Source organism: Mustela nigripes, chromosome 1, assembly GCF_022355385.1.
Source record: "Mustela nigripes isolate SB6536 chromosome 1, MUSNIG.SB6536, whole genome shotgun sequence".
NCBI classification, from domain to species: Eukaryota; Metazoa; Chordata; class Mammalia; order Carnivora; family Mustelidae; genus Mustela; species Mustela nigripes.
The window spans coordinates 120,623,305-120,649,367 of NC_081557.1; the positions used below are offsets into that span (position 1 = coordinate 120,623,305).

Here is a 26,063-nt window from a genome sequence, read left to right on the forward strand (position 1 = left end):
CTGCACATGCTGCATTGGCACCTCCCAGGCTCACCTTGATGGCTGCATGCACTCACTCTAAACTTGCCAGCTTCCAGTTGGGTTTGACCAACAGGTGAGACCAGACTGGAGTTTGAAGGGCCAGGGGAGAGAGAAGTTGGGGTATTGCATCTCCAGGCCATTCCTGCAGCACACAGTGTCTGAATGGCCACAGGGCCCGGTGTGGGGGGATGGAGCTACTGTTCTCCCTCGGTTCCAGTAGTAACCCCCCTTATCAGGACTCCCCAGCTTCCTGGAAGAGCTCCTTACTCTCCCTTACTGGTTTCCCATCGCTTGGTCTACACGGTAGATGTTTGACTCTCCTTGCTTACCCTGTCTGTGTGTGTTTCTTCGCCTGACAATACCTTAACATGTTGGGAGATAAAAATGATACCAGCAAGCTCTTCTAAGCTCTGCCTCTTTCCTTGTGTCTCCACCCAGTGGCCCCAAACCAGCAAGATCTGCATCACCTGGTACTTGTTAAAAATGCAAATCCCTCCTGAGTCAGAAATGGGGTGCTGCCCCATCAGTGGTGCCGATCCCGCACTTGGATCCCGAGACGCAGAGCAGTCAGGGCATTTAGGCTCCTGTGTTCTTGCCCCATCATGCTTTATATCAAGCAGGGCCATGTACTTTTTGCCTCTCTTTCCCAAGAGAGGCAGCTCTGATGGCGTGTTTGGAGTCTGGGCTTCTCAGTTACCTCACTTAAAAACAGCCAGCCAGTTTATTAACCATTTGCTCAGAAGATGTTTAATGGAGAAATATCTGTTTAAAACAAACCGTCCAAAAGAACAACTCTTTTACAAACAAGTTATGGCAGTGACAAGTCAAAACCCCAGGCTTGATTTCCTATTCCTTTGACCCACCCCTAGAAGAAGAAAGGGGAGTGAGAAGGAAAGATGGGGTCATTTATATGTTAGCTGGAGGAATTACAAAAATACACTCTGATGTAACAACAAGGTTGTCATGAAACATGCCATGGGCGGGGGCGGGGGAGTAGGGGGTTGGATGTGGAGGTTCTCCGCCCTGGGGGCGGGAATGGGGACCAGGAGGCAAAGCCTGCCTCAGTGCCTTGGGAAAGGAGTCCTGATTCCCAACTGGCAGGTCTGGGGCTGGAGACATGCTGTTTTGGGGATCACTTGGACACCTGGGGAGACAGAAATGATTAAAATGACAAACCCAGTAATTTCTCTGACCTTTCAATACTATTTGCCTGAGCAATAGCAAGGAGGCAATGAAAAGCTTATCAACCAAATAAAGAGCTTTCAAAGCAGCAAGTAGGGTTCCCTAACTTCCTCTATATACCTGATTTTTCTGGCCTCAAGTGTACAGGCAGGACTCACAAAGAAGCTCTGTGAGCTGGGACTTGAAAGGCATAGCAGAGGCCCTATGTCCAGAAACAGCTCTCTGATCCCTGGTTTTTGGAATCCATGTGCAGTAATTTCATTTCTTGAGGCTAAATAGTGTCCTCATTTATAGCTCTTACCTGTCTCTGTAAACCAGATTTCACCAGTTCCTCACTGTGAATGAATTTGCTCACTTTCCACTGTCAGGAAGGGCCACGGTGTGGGGCAGAGGATAGAGTAGAAAAGGGACAGGGAAAGGGACAGGAACTAGACACCCCCTTGCACAGTTCTGTCTAGGACTGGACCTGCATGTCAATGTCCCTTCTTCCTAACACATCATTACACCCTCTGAGTAGGGTTCTTTATCCCATTTCGGTGTTAGGAGGCCCCACTTCCTGCAGCCTTCCAAGTATAGATTGGCGTTGGGTTATCTCAGAAGTCCAGAATAGCCCAGCATCAGGATCCCCCACGAAGGAGACATCTTGGTCATGTGTAGGGCTGGTTGGGGTGTGCGTGATCTTGGGCATGTGTAGGGCTGGTTGGGGTGTGTGTGTAGGTGAATGAAAACAGGGTTTAAGCTGCCTGGTGTGGACTCGTAAGTACATATTCCTATTGGAACTCAGCCACCATGAATGTGTGCAAAAAAAGGAAACAGAGAGACGGTTGCAGAAAGAAGAAGGAGAGAAATCAATGATAGACCCAGATGAGCTGGTTAACGTTTCCAATGGTTCCGTCAAGAACTTTGTATCTTTAGCAAAGCAGCAGACAAAAGCTAGTTACCAGTTACGTTTCACTGCCTCTCAGCTGGAAGTTTAATAGAAAACTAGCAAAATCAATTGTCTGAATAGGAGCTGAAATCTCTCTCTCTCTCTTTTTAAAAAAATTGATTACTGTTAATGTGACTGGTTTTAAACTGTCTTTAGGTAAAGAAAATAATTGTGGTTCGGAATTAGACAAGAGCCTCAGTGTTCCTTAAGAGCCACTTTAAGAAGAAAGAATGTCTTAGCTTTGATAGAATTCAATCCATGCCCCTTCTGAAGGATATACTGTGTTAGGTACTGTGCAAATATGGCTTAGGAAGAAAGAGGATGCTTGTTAAGGATCCAAGAGTATGACTTCAAAAACGGTGCGGATTAATTCAGGGCCTTTGGAGATTAGTCATTCTGCTAAAATACACATGGCCGCCTTCTCCTCACAACTTAATACCGATGTCTGTATTTGGCAATGGGCCTTCTGCAAACCAACTTACCTGCAAAGAGCTATGTTGGCTGTCCCTATGCTGAATTGTGGGTGCCAAAGATTAACATTTTTATTAATACGCTTTAAAGAGTATTATTGATCTGGCTACCTTTGACATATGGGAAGCAAAATAAAACAGCATATGTAGGCTTTTTTCTTTTTTTTAATGCCCGGAGTCAGGGAAAAGTCCCTCTTGGGTAATGTTTGGGGAATGTGTTTGACCAACTGATTAGTTTTTTCCATTAGGGTAATTTCTAGACAGTTAAAGAAGAGGTATGAGGCTCTGTAGATAATCAGATTCCCATATATGAATTAAGCACACATGTTTGATGGGTGGGATTTTCTTAGATTTTTCAGAAAATTCTACTGAGCTAGTTTCCTATGCCACTTGACGTTCTGTACAGGTTGATGGGCTGGGGAAAGTGGAGTTTGTAAGACTGGGCAATAAATTAGGAGTTTTGATGTTTTTTATCTGATTTGTAATACAGGGCGTGTATGAGCATTCCCATGGTGTGGGGCGGGGGGTGGGGTGGGGGAAGGACAGGAGGGAGAGAAGAGTAAAAGCAAGCCAGGAAGCAAACAAAAATAAACACAAATGGCCCCTGGGGAAGAAGTGAAGTGAAGAAAGATGACGATCTCCTAGTCTCTGTTCTAAAACTACTTGGTCAGGTGGGCCACATTCTCTACACCTTGCTCAGTGATGTTGTCACTGACCTCAGGGACACTGGCAAGGTGGCAGGATGGACAAATGAGGAGTGGAAGAGAGAAAAGCTGAAGGTGTAACTCCTCGTCCTAACGAGAACTCCTTTCCAGGTGCAAAGTGGGAAAGGGCAGTGGTTTCCGTGGAATCCAGCCCCCTTGAGATACAGGGGGTAGGGTAGAAGAAAGCTAATCTGTCTTCGAAGGTGAAATAGCAACATCACGGCCACAGAAATCAGACCGCAAATGGCTGGGGGTAGGTCCAGCGATAGGTTCTTAGAGATGGTCTCTGAAGAAAGGTGAACTGAATGGTTGCTATGGCAACTGGATAGGCAGATTAGTCCACTTAACTGTCCCCATAGTAACTGAGCTCCTGGAGAGCTATAGAGGAATTAGTTATCTTAACATGCTACTATTATCCCCATGGTAACCAATCTCTAAATGGCAGTGGTCAGCCTTAAGGAACAATGCTAAGGAAATCTTTACTCCCTAGAGAAGGGGTGGGTAGGAGGCGGGTGGGACGGTGGGGAGGGAGGTGAATATAAACCTCCCCCCCCCTCCCAGGAGCCGAACACCTTGAGGCAGTATGCAGTGTGTGTACGTATTTGGGGGCTAACGTGCTTCCAGGCATGGGAGGAAGGCTAAGACAGTTGGGTATATAAGGTTTCTTTTTACCCCCAGCTCATTCACACCCAACTCACTCATGGGTTGAAGGGGACGCGGTGCAGCTGGGAGGGGCTCCCCTTCCGGCTACACATGACCATTCTGATTCAGGGTGCGCCGGCGCTGGCTGGACTGCATGCTCAGGACCAGGTACTGCCTCATAAACTCACTGAACCGCTTCTGGTTGGCCAACTTCCGGGCCGACTTCCGGGCCCCGGTGAAACCCCCAAACCTCTTCTGCAGCGGCTTCTGCTCCATGTCTCCAGCCTCATCCATGCCGGGCTCTGTCTCTTTCTGGGCTGGGATGAGGCTCCTAATGCGAGGCATACGCTTCAGCTCCATCTCGGAGGCGCTTGGCTGGTAAAGGGCAGCTGCCACGTGCTCTGGGTCAGCAGGGCTGAGCTGCCAAGAGCCCTTGGCCATGACCTTGGTGCATGGAGTCCAGAGAGGGCTTCTGAAGACCTTCCCTTCACACTCAAGGATGCACACCTGCAAAGACAGAGGTGGGAGAAAGAAGGATTGGGAATGTCTCTTAGTCCAAGGCAATGAGATAAAGCCCTTCCTTTGGGTACAAAATCCGCACCAGTACCAATGCAAGTGATTCTGAAGCATCTCTTTATTAAGGACTGTGTAGCGCGTTCACATGGCGTTACTTAGGTTCATAGAATTTCAGAGTTGCAGAGATACAGAAAACTATCTGCCTCAGCTCTGTCATTTCACAAATGAAGAAACTCAGGGCTCAGAGAGGTGAGATTAATTTACCCAGGTGACACAGAAAGTCAATGCAGAATGAGTGCCCCCAGCTACACCAGTTAGAGCCCTAGCTAAGTTTTTGGAGCCAAGCACAACTCACAAGGGTCACCCATAAAAAAGGATTTTATTTTGTTCTCTTATCAGGCTTGAGAGAGGCCAGTTGATTTAAGAAGGTGCGGATGTCAAAGCATGTACTTAAATCTGCATGGCTATTTTAAGATCACCACGTTAAGGTGAACCCTGTGTTGTTCACTTTTCAGCCCACATACACTAGTTATCATTACCTGGGTTTCAGTTATGGAAAACGAGGCTCAAGACACTTTGGAAGGTAGGCAGGTTGGCATTAAGGTTTAGCTGGGGAGGGGGGGTGCCAACAGATGCTATTAAGTGGACCTGCCTGGCCCCTGGCAACTTCTAGTGCTGCTCTGTCTCTGCAAGTGTCTCCCACTTCTAGTCTAGACCAAGGGGCTGACCATGATGTTTCCATGCCCCTCCTGAATGGTCTTGACCTTGGCCCTGCCTCCCGTATTCCTATCTCTGATTAGGTCTTTTGGAAGCATCTAACCTCCAAGTTCTTTTAATATTGCTGTTTTGGCTTCACCCCAAATGCTTCTCTGTGTTTCTGTTCTCAGCCAGATGAAAAATCCCACTTCAACTTGACCTTGCTGTCATGGACAGCCATGGAGCTCTTCATCAAATCTTGGAGCTCTTACCTGGCTTACAGGGCATCAAGAGTTACTACTCTGTCTGGATAGCTGTGGGACATCAGGACTGGTGTGTGTGGCTGGTACCCCCTATCTGGGGAGCGAAACCCTAACCCTGGTGTTCAGAGTGGCATAGATGCCAATGTGGGCCAAGTTTCCAACCTGATCCCTAACCAAGGAGTGCAATGTGCCTGCAGCAAAATCATACACCTTACAACTGTCCCACCAAACCCCTCAAAATGGCTCCTCCAGTCCTACTTCTCCTGCAACTCTTTACCGCCCCTGACCCTGACCCTCTTTCATCCCTGCCAAGCTTCTCCAAGATGTGGTCTGCACTCATGCCTCCCTCTCAGCATCTTCCATTTTGCCTCATCTCCTTGCAATCTGCTCCCGCCCTCATCTTCCACTAACCTCCTTCTCCAAGACCACCAGTGAATTCAGTCACCAGATAAAATTAGCCCTCATTCTCAGACTGTGCTGCCTTTGGCAATGCAGACCATACCCTGCTGAAATTTCTCTGCACTGCATTCACCTCTCAGACTGTTTGTGCTCTTTCTTCCTGTATTCCTAAGACTCTATCTTTAAGATCCTTTTCATCTCTCTTTACAATCTGCCCCTTGGTGACTGTTCATTGCTGTGATTTTGGTCATTTCTTTCAGGGGATCCCAGGTCTGTACGTCCAGCACCTGACATCTATTTATTCATTTTACAGAGAGAGATCACAAGTAGACTGAGAGGCAGGCAGAGAGAGAGAGGGAAGCAGGCTCCCTGCTGAGCAGAGAGCCCAATGTGGGACTCGATCCCAGGACCCTGAGATCATGACCTGAGCCGAAGGCTACGGCTTAACCCACGGAGCCACCCAGGTGCCCACCTGACATCTATTGAACTCCAGACACTTCCCTGATCCCTGTCTGGTACGTCCACCAAAGTGTCTGATTAGCACTTTAAATGCAATTTGTTAAGAATTCCCTTCTGGGGGCACCTGAGTGGCTCAGTGGGTTAAGCCTCTGCCTTCGGCTCAGGTCATGATCCCTGATCCCTGGAATCGAGCCCCAAATTGGGCTCTCTGCTCAGCGGGGAGCCTGTTTCCTATTCTCTCTGCTTGCCTATCTGCCTACTTGTGATCTCTGTCTGTCAAATAAATAAATAAAAAATTTAAAAAAATTCCCTTCTGGGGCAGAGACTGCCAGTTGTTTGTTCCATACCCATCTCCCCTCTTCCTTCTTAACAGAACGCTTGCTTTCTTCCTGAAGACCACACATAAGTTTCTCAAACACCTTTGTAGCCAGAGGCGACCGCTGACATATACCTGGAAGTGACCAGGCATGGCTTCCGGGAAAGCAGAAGGCTGACTTACCTGGGGAGAGCATCCTTTTCTCCTTCTTTTTTCCCTTCCTCCAGGCTCCTGCTTAGAATGTGGGCATTTTGGCTGGTGCTCAATTGGCTGTTTTGATGTCATGAAGTGACTCAGGGGATGGAAGCCCTGTGACAGGGGCACCCATATAAAGTAAAGTAGAAAGAGAAGGAACCTGGACATTTTGGCAGAGCTGTCATACTGGCCCTGAATTGTCTACCTCCCAACTTCCTCACGGGGAACCAAATCTCCGTCTTATTTAAGCCACTGTCACTTTAGGTCCTTCTTACTAGCAGGTAAATTTAATTATGTGATATACAGTCTCCCCCTTAAGTCTGCTCTTCTGCTTGGTCTGGGTGTGAATTCAAATTCTCTCAGAATTTATTTATTTGAGAGTGAGAGAGAGAGTGGGAGTGGTGGTGGGCAGAAGGAAAGGGAGACTAGCAGACTCCCTGCTGAGCGTGGAGCCTGATGTCAGGTGGGGCTTGATCCCATGACCCTGAGATCATGACCTGAGCTGAAATCAAGAGTCAGATGCTTAACAAACTGAGCCACCAGGGTGCCCCTCAGAGTTTTGGACGTTGGGGAGAGTATGTGCTAGGGAGAGTGCTGAGAATTGTGTAAGACGGATGATTCAAAGACCTGTATCCCTGAAGCAAATAATGCATTATGTGTTAATTAAAAAAAAAAAAAGACAGAATTCAAGAGCCAGTTATATTCCTGAGGAATTAGAACAAGGGTTTAAAACTTATTTTTACAAAGCTCAGGTAATTCTGGGCTATCTGTGTAGGTTTGGAAACCACTGACATAGTCCATGTTCTCATGTTATGATGAGGTTCAGTAATGTGTCCCAAACTACACTGTTAGACAAGATATTACCTGAACAAGAACCCAAATGTCTTGAGTTCCAACCCAGGACACCTCCTATTCCATGAGCTCTGTGCCCTTGCAAGGCAAATCAGTGCACATGAGTATAAGAGTAACGTTTTTGCAAGACTAAAACATAAAGCTCTGATGGGAAAAATGCTCGTTTTCTGCCAGACCAGAGAGGAGAAAGAGACAGAAGCCAGTGGGAGTGCCACTCTTCTTCTCCAATAAGATTTCTAAGGTGCAGCCCTGTGGAGCGCCCCCGGCTAGCCAGAGGTAGTGACAGTGGTCTCTGCTGAGACACAAGTCGTGAGCATGCCTTTTCCATTTCGACTTTCCTCAGAGGTGCTGACAGAACTAGTATCAGTGCCAACTCAGCAGAGTTATGTAGAGAAATCCCTTTTTCACACCCACAGTGTCACTGGGTACGAAAGAATGAATGGGAAGCAGCTTCCGTAGGTGGGGAGGGCAGACCTGAACACAAAGGTAGCTACAAACCTGGGGGTTCTTCAAGACTTGCTGCTGGTTTGTTAGATCGCAGATCCTTAACCTATACTCCTGGAGATGCTCATCTAGTAAGTCCAGGGTGGGGCCCAGGAATCTGCATTTTTAGCAAACACCCAGGTGAGTCTGAGGCTGGACTGTACTTTGAGAAATCCTACTTTGGAACTTGCCCTGAGGAGGAAGGGATCATCCCGCAATACAGTGGTCGGAGTCTCCTTCAGAGGGAGGGTTGCTTGGGTCTGTATTTAGCTTGCTCCTGAAATACTTTGAAGAAAAGCAGGTAGAACCAACTTGTACGCTTTCAGATCATCGTCCTACTGGCTGATTACTCTAAAGCCCTGGGTGTCTAGTGGGGGCAATTTTGTCCCCAGGGGACATTTGGCAATGTCTGGAGACATTTATGGTTGTTATACGGTGGGTGGGGGAAGGGATATGCTACTGTTAGCCAACGAGCAGAGGCCGGGGATGCTGGCAAACAGTCTACACTGTGCGGGTCAGCCCCCTGTAATTACACAGCCTAAAGTGTCCGCAGTGGTGAGTGGGAGGAGTCCTACTCCACAGGGTCAAGGGGAGAGCAGGAAGGCACGGGGAGCACAGGGAAAGCCGGCAGAAGGGTAAAACTTTGGAGCTCACATGGACTTTGAGCAGACTTGGTCCACTGCCCACAAAATAGGAGCCCCAAATGCTTGTGGAATGATTCTGCTCCGTCCATTTACAAGAACAGTTGGAGGTTGCTAAGCCTAGAGGCTATTAGATCTTCTGTGAGCCCCCGGGTTGCTAAGCCCAGATGGTAATTAGATTAGGTGTCAATCAGAGAAAATGCAAATCTATGATCAAACCAGATGCATGGGCTATACAGAGACTCAACATACTGTTAGAAGAATTAGATGCGAACAAAATCATCTCAACTCTTGATTTAGGAGAAGGTTTTGGGCAAATGCGAGGAAGCCAAATTCACAACAGCATTTGTAGCAGCAGATGGACAAATGAGCTTAATGCCTAACCCTCCGGTCTAAGGGACCCACAAGCCTCTTTTCAAAGATTGGTTAATGATCTAGTAAGTGAGCTGGACACATTTCCCAGCCCACATGGATGACATTGCTATATTAAGCCAGAGCGTGGATGAGCATCTGGAAAGTCTCAGATTGGTGCCAAATTGATCTGTAAAGCTGGGTTTGTGAGGAAACTGAGCAAAGGGCCATTGGATGTCTGGGATCGAACATTAGGGAAACAGAGGCACGTGAGCCCATTGGAAGGAAAAGAAGGGGCTCATCGAGATTGCCAAATTTCTGCCCCTAAAGAATCAAATCACTTCTGACCAAGAGATATTTGCGAGCCACTTGCTGTAGGAGGTTCTGCTAAAATGTCTGAGGGCTAACACTAGCAGGCAAGCAGATGAATAGTGCAAGAGAAAAACATATTATGAACTCCCACTGCAAATCAACTAGTAAGAGTTTTCAGGTATTGAAGGATAGAAAGCACTAGAAGTTTGTTTCTTTTGCTATTAATCAAGTTTCAGGAAGTTGTAAATTAATTTCCCAGACCTTGAGGGTTACCTTCTCATTTGTCTCTAAAACAACTCAGCGAGTCTAATTGTTTCAACATAAGCTGATGGCGTAAGCACCATTTATAATGAGGAGGAAGGATGCCCAAGACATTGCAATGGGTTTGGGTGTATGAGTCATTTACTGACCAGAATGATAGTCTAACAAAAAGCCAGCCATACTTGGACCATTGATCTGGAGCGAGAAACATGGAACTTCTTGATAAAGCCAAGGATGTCAGGGGTCCTGGGAATCACTCAGTATTACATAATTTAGTGGAGGGATTGGGAAGGTGATCCTTGCTGAAACATCTAAGTGCCCCCAGCCCCCATAATTCACAGAGTTGGAAAAGGCTTGCAAGATTTGGAAATGAGATGTGGTTGCCAACATTCTAGGCATCTCACCAAACTTTTAAAAGTAGGTTAAAAGCGAATACAAACTAGAAACAAAACAATCAGGCAGTCAGGTCCTCTGAGGGTCAGCAGGCACTTTGAAGGATTTATCCCTCACCGTGAGGCTCTAACTGGCCATTATCTGGCCTGTTTCAAAGAAGTATCTATCAGTGTTGTCTGGACCCCAGAGATTTAAGATGGTAGGGAGGGATGGAAACACACTCCAGGTTCTCTTGCGTCTGCAAGGTATTGACCCATTAGGAGACTAAGGGTCTGGTAGTCTTACAATTTCCATGGCTCTGTGTCAGGCTCTGTGCCGCGCACTGTGGATCCCCAGCACAATCAGAAAAGGACGCTCATACCTTTTGGTGAGAGACTAGCAGACACAGGTGTCTGTGAGGGTTCAAAGGAGCAAGGGGCTGGCAGTATTGGGGGCAGGTGGAGAATCAGCACAGTATTCTCACAGGTGAAGTTTAATCTGAGTTTTGAAGTAGGAGTATTGGATGAGGGAGGAGAGAGAGAATCTTGGGGGTCACTTGTGTTTACGGAGTGGGGAGAAGAACAGGAGCCCAACAGGAAGTAGAAAAAGAGGACTCAGAATTGTGCATAGCTTCCTGTCTCGTCTAGATGGCAAATTGAGAATTGAGCAGGGTGGTGATTATCAGATTATCAACTGGTCACTGGTTTACACGTGAAGTAAATTGTCTGCTCTGTTTACTAAGACCAGAGAAAAGTGGTTTGTAGATGCACTTTTAAACCTCTCTGAGCTGCAAAGCAAAGGCCTGTGGGTCTTCTGTGTTCCCCCAAACTGTTTTCTCAGTTCCTTACATGCCACTTGCTTCCGGGCTATGCATGCATTTGCTTGGGTGCTCCCTGCCTCCCTCCTCCCCCTGGAGCACTCCCCCTGCCTCTTTGCTCCCACTCCTTAGGTCTCCTTAGACATGTCTGTTCCTCTAAAAGTCCCAAAAGTCTAGGATGGGGGCTACTGCTCTGTGCTTCCCCTGCACCCAATAATTAATCCCTCTTGGAGGGATTGTGGGATCTTCTTTCCCACCGCTTGCAAACTCCATCCATCTGCTTACCTTTGGATCCCTTGGCCTGGCTCTGGTCTCGGCATACAGTAAATGCTCAGAAAAACCACAATAGATGAATGAGAAGGAGGTAGAAACTTTGGATGGGTTATCTGGGGATGCTCTTCATGACATGGTAGTTATTACTGTTCAGAAAATAGGCTCAAAAACCACAGAGCAGGTGTGGGAAGAGCTTGGTGTTTGGGTCTGTAGGGGCTGCATCTGCTCATTATTGGTGAGCTAGCCCATGTGAAGGTATGGTCTATGTTTGCACACTTGCCTTAAGGGACTGTCATTACTTTTGGTTGTTTTTAAAGGCTGAGGAGTTTGAGGGACGCCTCGGTGGCTCAATCAGTTAAGTGGCTGCCTTGGGCTCAGGTGTTGATCCCGGGGTCCTGGGATTGAACCGTGCACTGGGGCTCCCAGCTCAGCTGGGAGTCTGCTTCTGCTTTTCCCTCTGACCTTCTACCTGCTTGCACTCATGCTCTCCCTCTCAAATGAATAAATAAAAACATCTTTTAAAAAATAAATCTTAAAAAAATAAAGATTGTTGTATGAGTTCTAGTAGTTTGGGGGTGGAGTCTTTTGGGTTTTCCATATAAAGAATTATGTTACCTGTGAAGAGAGAGAGTTTGACTTCTTCATTACCAATTTGGATACCTTTTATTTCTCTTTGTTGTCTGATTGCTGTTGCTAGGACTTCTAATACTATGTTGAACAAGAGTGGTGAGAGTGGGCATCCTTGTCGTGTTCCTGATCTCAATGGGAAGGCTGCAAGTTTTTTCCCATTGAGGATGATATTTGCTGTGGGTCTTTCATAGATACAATTCAGCAATGTGACAGGATACAAAGTCAATGTACAGAAATCAATGGCTTTCTTATACACTAATAATGAAAATACAGAAAGGGAAATTAGAGAATTGATTCTATTTACTATAGCACCAAGAACCATAAGATACCTGGGAATAAACCTAACCAAAGAGGTAAAGGATCTGTACTCGAGGAACTACAGAACACTCATGAAAGAAATTGAAGAAGACACAAAAAGTTGGAAGACCATTCCATGCTTTTGGATCGGAAGAATAAACATTGTTAAAATGTCTATACTGCCTAGAGCAATCTATACTTTTAATGCCATTCCGATCAAAATTCCACCGGTATTCTTCAAAGAGCTGGAGCAAAGAATCCAAAAATTTGTATGGAATCAGAAGAGACCCTGAATCGCTAAGGAAATGTTGAAAAACAAAAATAAAATGGGGGGCATCACGTTACCTGATTTCAAGTTTTACTACAAAGCTGTGATCACCAAGACAGCATGGTACTGGCATAAAAACAGACACATAGACCAGTGGAACAGAGTAGAGAGCCCAGATAATGGTCCCTCAACTCTATGGTCAAATAATCTTCGACCAAACAGGAAAAAATATACAGTGGAAAAAAGACAGTCTCTTCAATAAATGGTGCTGGGAAAACTGGGCAGCTATCTGTAGAAGAATGAAACTCGACCATTCTCTTACACTGTACACAAAGATAAACTCAAAATGGATAAAAGACCTCAATGTGAGATAGGAATCCATCAGAATCCTAGAGGAGAACATAGGCAGTAATCTCTTCAATATCAGCCACAGCAACTTCTTTCAAGATATGTCTCCAAAGGCAAAGGAAACAAAAGTGAAGATGAACTTTCGGGACTTCATCAAAATCAAAAGTTTCTGCACAGCAAAAAAAACAAAAACAAAAACAAAAAAACAGTCAAGAAAACAAAGAGGCAACCCACGGAATGAGAGAAGATATTTGCAAATGACAGTACAGACAAAAGGTTGATATCCAGGATCTATAAAGAATTCCTCAAACTCAACACACACAAAACAGACAATCATATCAAAAAATGGGCAGAAGATATGAACAGACATTTCTCCAATGAAGACATACAAATGGCTATCAGACACATGAAAAAATGTTCATCATCACTAGCCCTCAGGGAGATTCAAATTAAAACCACATTGAGATACCACCTTATACCAGTTAGAATGGCCAAAATGAGCAAGTGTTGGAGAGGATGTGGAGATAGGGGAGCCCTCTTACACTGCTGGTGGGAATGCAAGTTGGTGCAGCCAGTTTGGAAAACAGTGTGTAGGTTCCTTAAGAAATTAAAAATAGAGCTACCCTATGATCCTGCAATTGCACTACTGGATATTTACCCCAAAGATACAGATGTAGTGAAAAGAAGGGCCATCTGTACCCCAATGTTTATAGCAGCAATGGCTACGGTCGCCAAACTGTGGAAAGAACCAAGATGCCCTTCAACGGACGAATGGATAAGGAAGATGTGGTCCATATACACTATGGAGTATTATGCCTCCATCAGAAAGGACGAATACCCAACTTTTGTAGCAACATGGACGGGACTGGTAGAGATTATGCTGAGTGAAATAAGTCAAGCAGAGAGAGTCAATTATCATACGGTTTCACTTATTTGTGGAGCATAACAAATAGCATGGAGGACATGGGGAGATAGAGAGGAGAAGGGAGTTGGGGGAAATTGGAAGGGGAGGTGAACCATGAGAGACTATGAACTCTGAAAAACAATCTGAGGGTTTTGAAGGGGCAGGGGGTGGGAGGTCGGGGTACCAGGTGGTGGGTATTATAGAGGGCACGGATTGCATGGAGCACTGGGTGTGATGCAAAAATAATGAATACTGTTATGCTGAAAATAAATAAAAAAGAAATTTAAAAAAGTAATGAATAAAGAAATCAAAGTAAAAAAAGATTGAAACGTTTGAAATATGACATCTTTTTTAAAAAAGATTTTATTTATTTATTTGACAGAGAAACAGTAAGAGAGGGAATACAAGCAGGGGAGAGGGAGAGGGAGAAGCAGGCTACCCCGCTGACCAGGGACCCTGATGCAGGGCTCGATCTCAGGACCTTGGGATCATGACCTGAGCCAAACGCAGATGCTTAAAGACTCAGCCACCTAGGCGCCCCCAAATACAACATCTTTTGAAAGAAGTCTGACTTGGGGCGCCTGGGTGGCTCAGTGGGTTAAGCCGCTGCCTTCGGCTCAGGTCATGATCCCAGGGTCCTGGGATAGAGTCCCGCATCGGGCTCTCTGCTCAGCAGGGAGCCTGCTTCCCTCTCTCTCTCTCTGCCTGCTTCTCTGTCTACTTGTAATCTCTGTCTGTCAAATAAACAAATAAAAAATCTTTAAAAAAAAAAAAAGAAAGAAGTCTGACTACCAAGAAAAAATAATTGAGTTATACTGAATGTCATAGAGGAATAACTATTTAGACTGACATGAAAGCATTGAGAAAGCAATTTATTTAGTGAAAAGAAATCTAATGCCAGATTAGCATCTCAAATTCAAACCTTAAAGTATGAGGAAACATTTAGGATTCATTGTAGAATTACCTATAATACCAAAAATGAAGGTCAACGTACATGTTCAACGGGAGGGGAAGAGTTAAACAAACTAAGCCGTATTCATAGTAAGAAAGAACTTAAAGTAAAATAACGTGGGGGAAATTATGCTGGTATAATATAGCAAGTGAAAAAACTAGGGTTCTTTCTCTGACAGGTGGGATTAAAGGTAATTCTCTTTCTTATAGGCTTCTCTGAATTTGCCAAAACCTCCAACATGAGTGTGCATTATTTTAATAATGGGAACAAAATAGCAGCACACGCAGGCCTTTATATGAATGTGGAGAAGTGGAAAGATGTCAGGGTGTGCACTTAGAAGATGCGGAGGCCCGGCTTCTGGGGCCTGCTGACCACGTGACACCAGGCGAGTCACGTGAACTCTGGGCAAGGCCGGAACTTCTCATTCTGGGTCTGGAGGAAGGAGAGAGGAGAAGAGGGGGATGCTCCAGGGCCTACCTCAAGGCTGAAGCTGTCGAGAGCCGGGCGGAGCTTCTCTCGGCAGGTCAGACAGTCCTTCTGGCAGCTGCTGGACACACTGGAGATGAGGCTGAGCAGCAGGAGGTCACAAAGCAGGATTTTCATGGTGCAGGAGCAGGAAGCCGGGGGCTAAAATGCCAAAACACAAGGGAGGGTGGGCGGCCATTAGAAGAGCTATTCTGTGGGGGCCTCACATGGGGGGACGCACCAGAGGAGATAGCACCAGAGCCCAAGTTTCCCCTCCCAGAAGGATATGGGTCATGGAGGATACAGGGAGCCTGCCCCTTGGGGCAGAGGCTAGTGTCTGGGCCTCTAAGGAGAGCACCCTTGTGATCCTTGCCACATAGCTGGCTTCAACCTGCGTAAGCGTTTCCAGGGAGCTAAAGGCCTCACTTTGCCACTTACCAATGTGGGACCTTAGATGGTCTCTCCAAGCTTCAGTTTTCATACCTATGAAAGGGGAATGGCGGTACCTGTCTTGGCACAGGGCGGTTGCAAAGACATGAGATCCGTAAGGGAAGGTTTGCAAAGTGCCGTGCGAGAGTGAGATTTATGAATGACTTGTGTACTTTGTTTGTCTCTCCCCCCACCAGCCTTCTGTCTCAGCCAGGGATGACCGGCGTGCCAGAATTTGCTCTTCCCAGAAGCCTCCCCACTCTGGGCCCTTTGTCTGTTTCCTGGGCGAGGTGTGAGCTAGCTTCCTGATCCCAGGGACTCTGTGCTCACCACGCTCGTCCATGCAAAACACAGGTCTGGGTATGTGTGGTTCTTTATTGAAAAATGAACCAAGACATGAAGATAATAGCTCCAACCATCATTAGTTAGATCAGTCATTGACATTCTTTATGTGGGATTGCCTGAGAGATGTACAGTTTTTCCTGCTTCTCTTTAAATTTACTCTGTGATCAAGCCTCCTGAATCAGAAAGCTATTTCCTTGGACTGCATCGGTTTGTGTCCCTGTAGAAACAGCTTTACTTGGAGGATTAAGTGGAAAGGGGAGCAAAGGAACTTTCTGGGAACGTTGCGAATGTTCTTGACTGAGGTATGGGTCACAGGGGTCTGTACATTTGCTGAATCCCATGGAATTGTACATTTAAATCCTGTGCATTTCACTGTGCATAAATTTGACCTCCAACAAAGAGCCCGGCCTAGAAAAATAAAAATTATTGTCTTATTGCTTTTTCATCAGACTCTACTGAGAAATAAGCCTTGTTTGTTAAATGCAGCCTACAGACCAGCTTTAGCATCACAAGGGACCAGAATGTAGGGTCCTAACCCTCAACCTAACCCTGGACCTAACTCCTGAAAAGTTGGAGCTGCTTTTTTAGCAGGATCCTCAGGACATCCAGATACATGCTAAAGTCTGAGAATCCCCGGTGGAAGATGGGCGTGGAATGGAGCATGTCAAGAGAAGGAAGGGGGTCTTGCAGTTGAATTCACCACTGGCCTTGTTCTGTGTCATCCAAGTAGCTCATAACAAGAGGTTGTCCATGAAAAGATACTCAGTCGTGTTTGTTAAGTCCATGAGGGGACATTTGAGATGGGTTTTGAATGAGTAACAGTTTGCCAAGAGGAGAAAGAAGAGGGCATGTGAGAGGACCAGGAAACAGCCTTTGGAAAGGCTGTGTTAGGACCACAGCCTGTGAGGGGGTGGTGAGTGCGCTGGTGTCCCAGGGCCACCTGCTTTCACGGCCTAAGGGAAGCTCCTTGTGGAAAGAGAAGTTTCGCTCAGATGGAACTGGCCCTTGTTTGCCATCCAAAGGATTTGGACTCTACCCTCCAGATAATGGGGCTCCAGGGCTAATGAACAATGAAGACAAACCCTGATACAAAGAAACCTCTCATATGCATTTTCTTCTCTATTCCAAGGGCCAGTGCCTTAGTTGAGACTTCCTATCTTGGTTATTGTGATGACCTTCTAATTAGTCCAGCTAATGATCTGGCCTCCCACCAAGACATCTCCAGATCTGATGATGTCACTTCATACTGAAACCCCACTGGGACTGCGTACTGCTCCTGCCCCAATTTTCTAACTTTGTCTCCTGTTGTTCACACTGGCATCCCCTCTGGTCCTAGTGAAACATGGAGAGTTCCCATTTCTATCCTGTTTTTAATGCCTTTGGACCTTGGCACATGTTCTTCCTTCTGCCCAGAATACCTGTCTCCCACTCATATTGGTACACACCTCAAGAATTATCCCCTCTGGGAAGCCAGCTCCGACCCCTGGATGGAGTTGAATGAATTTCCTCTGCTTCAAGGCATGGGGAAGCAACACATCACAGTGGGAAGGAAGAAAGCCTCAGGGACCTGTCAACCAGGCACAACAGACCTGTGTCCCTGAGCTGTGATTCGCATTTTCTCATCTGCTCCTCACTACAGACCGACTGGGTCCAGATCCCATATCGTAACTCAACCCCTCAGCTTCTCATCCGTAAAACTTGCACAATCACAGTACTTGTCTCACACGGTCATGAACGTGTTGGTGTTTGTAGGCAGTTGGTGTTTATAGGCTGTTTGTGCCAGCCCTTGGCACATAACCAGTCCTGAATAAAAAGTTATAAAAGGAAGAGCTCAAAGCATAGCCTTCACTGTATGATATTGTCATCGTCCCTTGCATGGCACTTGTGACATTGTACTGTAAGCTTGGACTTCTGTGTCTGTCTGTCCCACTGGATGGTGACTTCTGAAGGGCAGAGACCATGTTCTATAGTTCCATGTATTTCTGGCACTTAAGATGTGCTCAGAATGTTTGCTAAGTATCTCAGGAGCATTCTTTTTCTCCCTAGCTCACGGAGAGTTGAGGAGTGTCCAGGAGCCTCGGCCTCACAGGGCCCAGGAATCTAATGGCACAGGATCTGTGGGGCTTCAGGATCTGTGGGGCTGACAGCATGTCTCTTAGGTGAGTGTTGAGTTTGAGGGGGTTGGGGTGGGAACAGGGTCTTCCAGAGTGAGGCAAGATGCCATTCTCATCCTGAGCCCCACGCACGCTCCAGCAGAAGCCTGGTTACAAAGTGCTGTGAGGCACGGTTGGAGTAGTGTCCTATGTGAAGTTTGCAGGTCAAATAGGTGTTGGTACACAAGCTATAGAACCTCATCACACAGGTCCTTTTGAAGAGAAAATGTGTCTTGAATTTCAAACAGCCGCCATATAAACACGAGTCTTAAACGGAGGACTGCCTATGTCTTTTGTTTAATTTGAGACTTGCCTTACCATTTCTTATCCTACTAAATTTCAATCCTTCTCTTTGGGAGACATTTTTGTAACGTTTGTCCAGAATGGCATGGCTGTGCCCTCTCTGGGCACATGGTGGCAGTGTCTGCATGTCGCAGAGGAAAGGGAAGGCTAGGAGAAGAGGGACGGGTTTCTTCCTCATACACAATTGCAATACATAATGTTTGCATAGGCTGAGCTGATAAGTTGTGACAGCTGTTAATGAAATGCTCTCCGGTTGAGGTTTTTCATGAACCTCATTAACCGCGGCTACTTGCACATTCAGGAAATGCCCAGTGGACTGACTGATGTTTGTTATCTCATATTCTGGGTAAATGGGTTTTTAGGGTGAGGTGAAGAAAGAAGATGAGCTCCTGGGACATTTAGCATGTAAAATGCGTCTGGTAGCTTTCCCGCATATAAAACATGAGCTGTCCTTGGTCTGGCACTTGGCAAACCTTCTTGAATCTACTTGGCATTAGTTTGGCCTTCCCGGCGGGTTCATGGGACACCTGTCTTTCAGGCTCCAACCTCCCTACCCTCTCTGTCCCCCCACCCCTCACTCTGAACAAGTGACTCCATCTCTTGTTTAAAACCCATTCATACACAAAGCTCTTTATTCTCAGCAATTCCAAGAATCCTTAAAATGGGACTATCTCCAAGGTCTATCTCCAAGGCTGTCATATTTTGGTGAGGCCAATATAAGTGAAAGCTCAAAATAAATCTAATTATCCTCACAGAGCGGACTGTATTTTGTTTTTTTGGTACTTCTCACAACACCGAGTACCATTGTGTTCTAGGTTGAATTCTGGAAGCTCAGTAGAAGTTTTTCATTTTTAAGAAATCTCCACGAAATCGATGTGCTTTTTCTTGTAGCTCTGTGTATCAGTTAATGCCAAGTAAGGTGAGGGGTGGGTAGCTAATTGATTCATGATTAATATATTGATTCATGATTAATATATTCATAAATATAAATAAATATACATTTAATCTTTACCCTCGGTGTGATTCTGGGTGAGTTATTTTACCTGCAAGTGTTTGTCTTCTCAACTGCAAAATGGGGATCAGGACAGGCGGTGGAGGTGGTTTATTGCAAGAAAACGACCATCAGTAAATAGAACTGCCCAGAATATGTATGAATTTCACCTGGCTTGTATTTCACTTGGTGAACCAAGCGAAATACACTCAGCTAACCCTTTCATGTGGTGCTGCTATAATCTGGACATCTCTTATTGAATAAAGAAATGTTTAATTACCTCTTATTTTGGTAACGACACCTCATAAATTTAATTGTGCCTTGTTGCTTATGGAGATAAAATACCACTGTGTTTTAGCCTTAATCTATTTGCATGTAATCTTGCTTCCCAGGGCAATATAATTAGTTGCTTATCTGTTTGGAGGATTACGTATGAAGCTGGAAGTTAATTGAGTTTCATCTTATGGCCTCTGAGAAAGCCTGTTTAAGTTTGGTGCTTTTAGTGGAGAAGGGGGGAGGGACAGCCTTCCTTCTAGAGGCATGTACATGGTCTCTGTTCTTTTCAGCAACCCTGTGTGTAGATATTATTCTTTACAAGTCACAAAAGATTTTTATATTCTTCTACAATCCTCGAACCAAGGGTTAAGACCATACTTCTTTTTGAGAGGAACGTAAGTTCATAGGGGTTAAGCAACTGGGCTAAGACCATCTAGCTTATAAATAGCAGAGCCAGAACTCAAACTCTGACGTGCTGACGTCAAACGGCGTGTTCTGGAAAACCATAAACTCTACATACTGCTTCTGCTTCAGAACGGTTGGCCAGTTCTGGAGGGATCTCCCTGGGCCAATCTCTGTCTTCAACCGTCATCACCTTACTCTCATATTTAGAGTATGTATGATGAGCCAGTGCTGGGCTAATTGCTTTGTAAGCTCCATCCTGTGGGGTAAGTGCTATTATCCCCATTTTACAGTTGAGAAGACAGAGGAGTAATGACTCAGAGTGGCAGAGGGGAGCCTCAAGCCCATCTGATCCCCGAGCTCCTGCTCTCACTAGGCCACTCAGGATCTCTGCTGCTGTCTGTTTCTGGGTAGGCGAGTTCATCCTAACGATCCCCCTTTATCCTGAGCTCTGGGCTCCCTCTCACCTATTGCAACGTCCTTATTATTGCCTGTCCTTCCCAAAGGAGTTTCTTATTGCCCATAGGCACAGGGGTGTGTCTTCCACACGCCTCATTTCTTTGACTCATCTTAGACAGGAATCCTACATGGGATTTTGCTAGTTCACCAGCTGTTACTGAGGGAGGCCTCTTTAGTGGCCTTTTCTCCTTTCACTTACATTCAAAAAGGTCCTCCTTCTGCTCTGAATTTCCACCTGCGAAGAGGGAGCGAGCATAGAGGAGGTGGAGGGCAAAGCGTGTCCTGCACCCCCTACAACAGACCAAATAGGGTTGGTGCTGGTGAGCAATGAATGAGCCAGAGCCCTGGGCTTAGAAACGAGAGAGTCCTGGGCTCCAGCCTCTGCTCTCTGTTTCCCTGTGGGATCTGGAGCAAGGCCCTTTCTTTCTCCGGGCCTCAGCTTCCCCTTCTCCAGAAAGGGGCAGTTGGGTGAGATGGTTAGTATTTTTAATTTGTTAAGTGGCCGGATATGTGTGCTGTCCTGGGAAGGGGAAGCAAGAAGGGGGGAGGGAAGAGGAAGGGAAGATGAGGGTTTCCTGAGGAAGTGGCCTCAGGGCAGCAGCCCGGGCTCCGGTGAGGACCTGGAGAGGCACCACAGACATATTTCTTGTCAGGGCTGCCTCAAAGCTGGAAAGGGGTCCCTCTGAACTTTGATCTTCCTGATTCTGGCCCATGGTTCCACATAGGCGGTCAAAATAATTTTTTTTTTTAAAGATTTTTATTTATTTGACAGACAGATCAGAAATAGGCAGAGAGGCAGGCAGAGAGAGAGAGGAGGAGGAGGCAGGCTCCCTGCTGAGCAGAGAGCCCGATGTGAGGCTCTATCCCAGGACCTGAGCTGAAGGCAGCGGCTTAACCCACTGAGCCACCCAGGTGCCCCCGGTCAAAATAATTTAAATGGATGTTTAAAAGCTTTCATTTACTTTTATATTAAAATCACTGAATGTTCTTTCATAAAGATTAGAAAATACCCATAAGCCAAAGAGCCATGAATCCAGAACAGCACTCTCCAGACTTCTTTAGCCTTCTGCCCCCAGCAATCAAACAGTTGTGAGCACACATTCCCAACTGACTCGTAAGTTATATACATTCTAAAACCCACTAAAGTGCCAATTAGGAAAGATAACAGAAAACAAGGCTTCCGTTTCCCAAAGCCCAGCGGATCACGGGGGGCATCCACACCCCTTTGGGAGACCGTGGGCCTAAACTCGTTCAGTTAGCGCTCAGCTGCAGGGATGTGAGTTCCTACGAAGCTGAGGACATTCTGACACTTAGCACTACAAGCCTCCTATCATGAGTGTCACATGTGCTTCTTGGCTGAACGAATGAAATGATGAATGAGGATGGGGGTGAGGAGGAAGCACAGGATGAGTGTGGGAAGAGCGGAGCTTGGCTCTGAGCCTTGGCTCTATGATTCACTGACATTTTCACCCAGACTTAGACTCCTGGGGAGCAAACCTTTCACTTCATCTGCCACACCAGGCCCTTCAGAGCTGGGCAGGCCTCGTTTCTGCAATGCTGAGGGAGCAGCTAACAGTTGAAAAACCACAAGATCACAGACTGTCAAGACCAAACGTGATTGGAGCCTATCTAGGGAGATGCCCAGAAAATCGGCTTGCCCCCAAAATGGGTGTGCCCCAGATCTCAAGGTCTGTGGTTAGTAAGAAACCCTCAGAATAGAGAGTGGGAGCACCTATGCGCGTTGAAATAAAAGCGTCGAGAAAATCCAATTTGCTTAATGAGTTCTCAGCCATTGAAACCGCTCCAAGATGCTGTCGGAAGGACTCCTGTTTCCTGAGAAGGGCCCATTCCCTTCCTACAATGTCTGATGAGTAGCTCCCCCCAGATGCAGTTGCAAAATTTCTGTCCTGGGCTTCAGGAGCCGTGGGGCTATGGAGTGGAGCTCATTGAACCCTGTTGATAAAAGCATAGAACACTCACCGTAACCTTCACACCTCTACCATGCCTGGATGTGTGTGCATTGGGGAGGGGGTGTTAGCATAAAATAAACATGTGGACAAGTTTAGTTCCCTTCCTGGCACACAGTAGGTTTCAATCAAGGCTGATTCCCTTGCCCTCCTTTTGTGGCTTTGTCCTGGCTGCCACCTCCCTCCCCAAAGCCTCAACCCTCCTTGACTGCCCAGTTCGAATCTCCGGAATCCGGGAGCAAGTGCCCCTTCTTCCAAATTCCCCCAGCACTCGCTGTCTGGACCATGCAATTTAGGACTTAATTACACCCAACCTTGCGTTGTCCTCTAATTGTTTCACTGTGTTTGTGTTGTCTGACCCTCGCCCCCATTAACTGGTGAGCACCCTTGGCCCAGAGGGGGTGGTGTGCAGAAGCCAGGAAGGCTGGACTCAGTCCTCCCAGGGCTCAGACTCCCAGACACGGTGCGGAGCCGAGCTCTCAGCTTCAGTTTCACCACCTGCAACGCGGAGACAATGACACCAGCTCACCGGGCTGTTTGCTGGGGATAATGGGTGCAAAAGCGCGAAGACGTAAATCGTTGCATGAGCATAAAGGGTTGTTATCATCACCTCTGTTGAATCCACCAGAACACCCCCCCCCCCCCCGCCTCTCCTGCCTGGTGGAGTGTGGATGATAAATAACGGATTGATTGAATGCAGAATGGCTTTGTGACAGCTCCTGTCATCGGCTCCAGAGAGCACAGGTTTGAGCCTAATCCTGCAATGACTCCCTTCATTGACAATGCAAGATCTCCCGCATTCTCTGAATCCCTGAGTACCTTCAGCCTTCAGCTGCTGAAGCAGGGGCACGGAGAACAGAACTGCACCCCTAGACCCCAGGCTGCAGCATAGGACCCTCGACGGGGCAGCACACATGGGCGGGTGGAAGCTGCTCCTTTTACTGAGATGGTGGTTGAGGACGGTCTCTCCAGGCACCCTCGCCTGCAGAGGACTCAGCAAGCCCAGAGGAACACTGATCCTTTCTGTTCAAGGTATCACAGCATCAGTGGAAGTGTATTGACTATTTCCCTGCCTCACTTTATAAATGGGAAAAAGGAGTGTGCGTGCGGCAGCTACCCACAGGCAGTGAGAAAGAGCAGCAATTTCTTTGGGAGGTTTTGATAAGAAGCCAGGCAGTTACTCCCCCCCCCCCCCATCTATGTTGAAAACTCCGGTTTAGGCTTGCTGGCGAATGCCATGCAAAGCTCATCTTTTGTTAGTCTGCCGAACAATGTTATTGGTTATAATTGGGGCAATTATGGGCTGCTCGAGGAAGCGAAACACAGATGTTTAAGCCTAGGATCAGGGTATTCAAGTCCAAAGCAGCTTGCTTTAAATAGTCCATCTCCCGAATCATCCTGCTTCACTTGAAATTCCCCCAGAACTTACCCGTGTTCAGAGTGAAATGTGGGGAAGAAAGCATGGGTAATGAAGGGAGGGGAAGCAAGATATGCAGAGAGATAGAGAGAGAGAGTGAGAGAGTATTTGTGTGTGTGTGTGTGTGTATATGAGAGAGAGAGAGGGAGAGAGACGCACAAAGGAGACAGAAAAGAAGGCTGAGAAAGAGCGAGAGTTTGGATGACTTCTGAACGTCATATTCAGCAGGACTCAGCAGAGACCTTTAAGTGGGAGAGATGGGCAGGAGGAGAAACATGCAAAGAAAAAGAAGAAACCACCACATAATTCAGGGTCTGGACGTCCAAGGTCATCCCTGCGGAAATCTACGTGGGTCTCACACACAGTGGCCGCGTTCCGCGCTGTACCGGTCGAGCGTGACGCCCCGGGTCCCACTTTCCCCACAGCATTACCAGCAATTTCTATTCAGTGCGTAAGGGAGAAGGGTTCCCGTAGGACGGAAAAATCCCATTCCAAATCAAGTTCAGGGGTATGCTGAAAACCAGCCTGAACGCACTCTGCACTCAGAGGCAAGGGAAGAAAGGAAGTCAGCCACGCACAGGAATCACGCACAAGCCCCCTGCCCCAGTGCCTGCTCCTCCCCTCATCTCACTCCTGCATCCACCTTTTCCCAGCAGATAACAACGACATAGTCAGGGCCACAACCGGGGAATCAAAACTTTTTCTCATCTCCAAGTTCAGCTCTTCTGCATCTCTCTCTTCAGGATAAAAACCTCAGCCGTCCCCCCTCCCACCCCTTGGCTGAGCACTGAAAGTAAGAGGAATGGAGAAATAATTTTCCAGGAGGCCAGCAGCATCCACCCTGGACAAAGGAGAGAGGGTGAGGAAAGAGCCCCTGGCTGCTGTGCTCCTTCCCGGGGCTCCCAGCTGTTTGTCTTGGGGCTGGGGTTCGCATGCAGCTGCCTACCTGAGAGCTGTGGGTAGCCTGGCTCCTTCGGCTGGGAGGCTCGTTTCTGCCGTATCAGCCACACCAGCGTATATATATCCTCCCCCCACCCCACGCACAGCCCTCCCCTTCCCTGCCCACCTCGATGACACATACACACGCTGACCCCCTTAATCAAGCGAGCAGCAGAACCTACAATCCTTCCTGGCTGCTCCCTGCTCCCCCCACCCCAACCCTGGCTCTGTGCTCAGACCTGTGACTGCCCCCCCCCATCCATTCTCAAGCCTGCTTTACCTGGACTCTCTTCTGCCAGGATCCCCCAGCTGCTTTCCCTTTGCTTCCAGAGGCACGGTGAGGACTGATGGGGAGCTCTGGCAAGTCAGTCAGAAAAAAAGGCTCCTGGTGAAAGTGACGAGGTGGACCCCAATCCTGGAGTCTCCTTGAACAACCTTTTAGACTGAGGAGTAAAGAAGAGGGACAGGGCAGAAGGAGAGGAATCTCATGCCAAGCTCCCCCCGGCACAGGGAAGCCCAGAACTGAGCTAAGCCAAGCCCCTTCCACTGTCCCTACCCAGGCGGCAGCAACTAGGCCACTCAGGGGAGAGGATCTTACCTGCCATGGGTCATGCCAGGAGGCACTTTCGCAGGTGCTCACAGCATGACACAATGTAAAACTCTGAGCCTTTACACTCAGAAGGAAGTGTCTGAAATTCTGTCTCTACTGTCAGAACAAGTTACTTCTCTTGGGGAACCTCGGGTCCTCCTTCTGTAAAATGGGTGTGATACCTCCCAGGACCATTGTGGGGAGAAAAATGAGATTCTATTAGTATTTGGAACATATGAGACCTTTAATAAATGAGTTCTGCACCCCCTTCACCCTTTTCACATTAAATAATACCCACCAAATCTAAAAATCCCCTGTCAACATCTAGTGTCACAACAGAGTACTTTAAAAGCTGCTGTCATCTCCCTTGGAGTCTCAGATGCTGTTGAAGATGCCCGCACCTCTCAGGACCGATCCCCCTTCCCTTCCCCGTGGGGAGGTAGATCACGGTCAGCCCAGGAAGGCGATGCTTAGGTCCCCAGCGTCCCCAGGTTATGCTGTGCTTCTCTTTGTCCCAGGAAAATTGCAACATGACTTTCTCCTCGGCCCTCCCAAAAAGATGCAAAAATATTACAGAATCCCAAGATTTGAGCCCATGTTGTACAAGGAGCTCAGGTACCCTCTTGTGGCGCAAGTCTGGCTCTTTCATGGACCTGAGATCAGCGGGGAAGGATGAAAGAATTCATCTGCTTTGACTGCTTGACTGCTAACCCAAAATTGGGTTGGTTTTTGTTGTTGTTGTTGTTTTTCTAGGAGGGGGGTGGTGGAAATGCTCT

The 26,063-nt window shown here is 47.1% G+C and overlaps 1 protein-coding gene across 2 annotated transcripts; it reads right to left on the bottom strand.

Annotated features, from left to right (window-relative positions):
• Positions 1-782: 782 nt before the first annotated feature.
• Positions 783-25,168, bottom strand: PNOC (prepronociceptin). Of its 2 annotated transcripts, none has more exons than XM_059393473.1 (4): positions 24,979-25,168; positions 15,030-15,179; positions 4,004-4,454; positions 783-1,165 (listed from the first exon to the last, which is right to left on the bottom strand). In XM_059393473.1, exons 2-3 carry the CDS (start codon positions 15,153-15,155, stop codon positions 4,053-4,055), a joined length of 528 nt encoding a protein of 175 aa, XP_059249456.1. In that variant the 5' UTR covers positions 15,156-15,179; positions 24,979-25,168; the 3' UTR covers positions 783-1,165; positions 4,004-4,052. The 2 variants fall into 2 exon arrangements, with proteins under 2 accessions (XP_059249456.1, XP_059249448.1); XM_059393465.1 differs by lacking the exon at positions 24,979-25,168 and adding an exon at positions 24,706-24,787.
• Between the last annotated feature and the right edge of the window lie 895 nt (positions 25,169-26,063).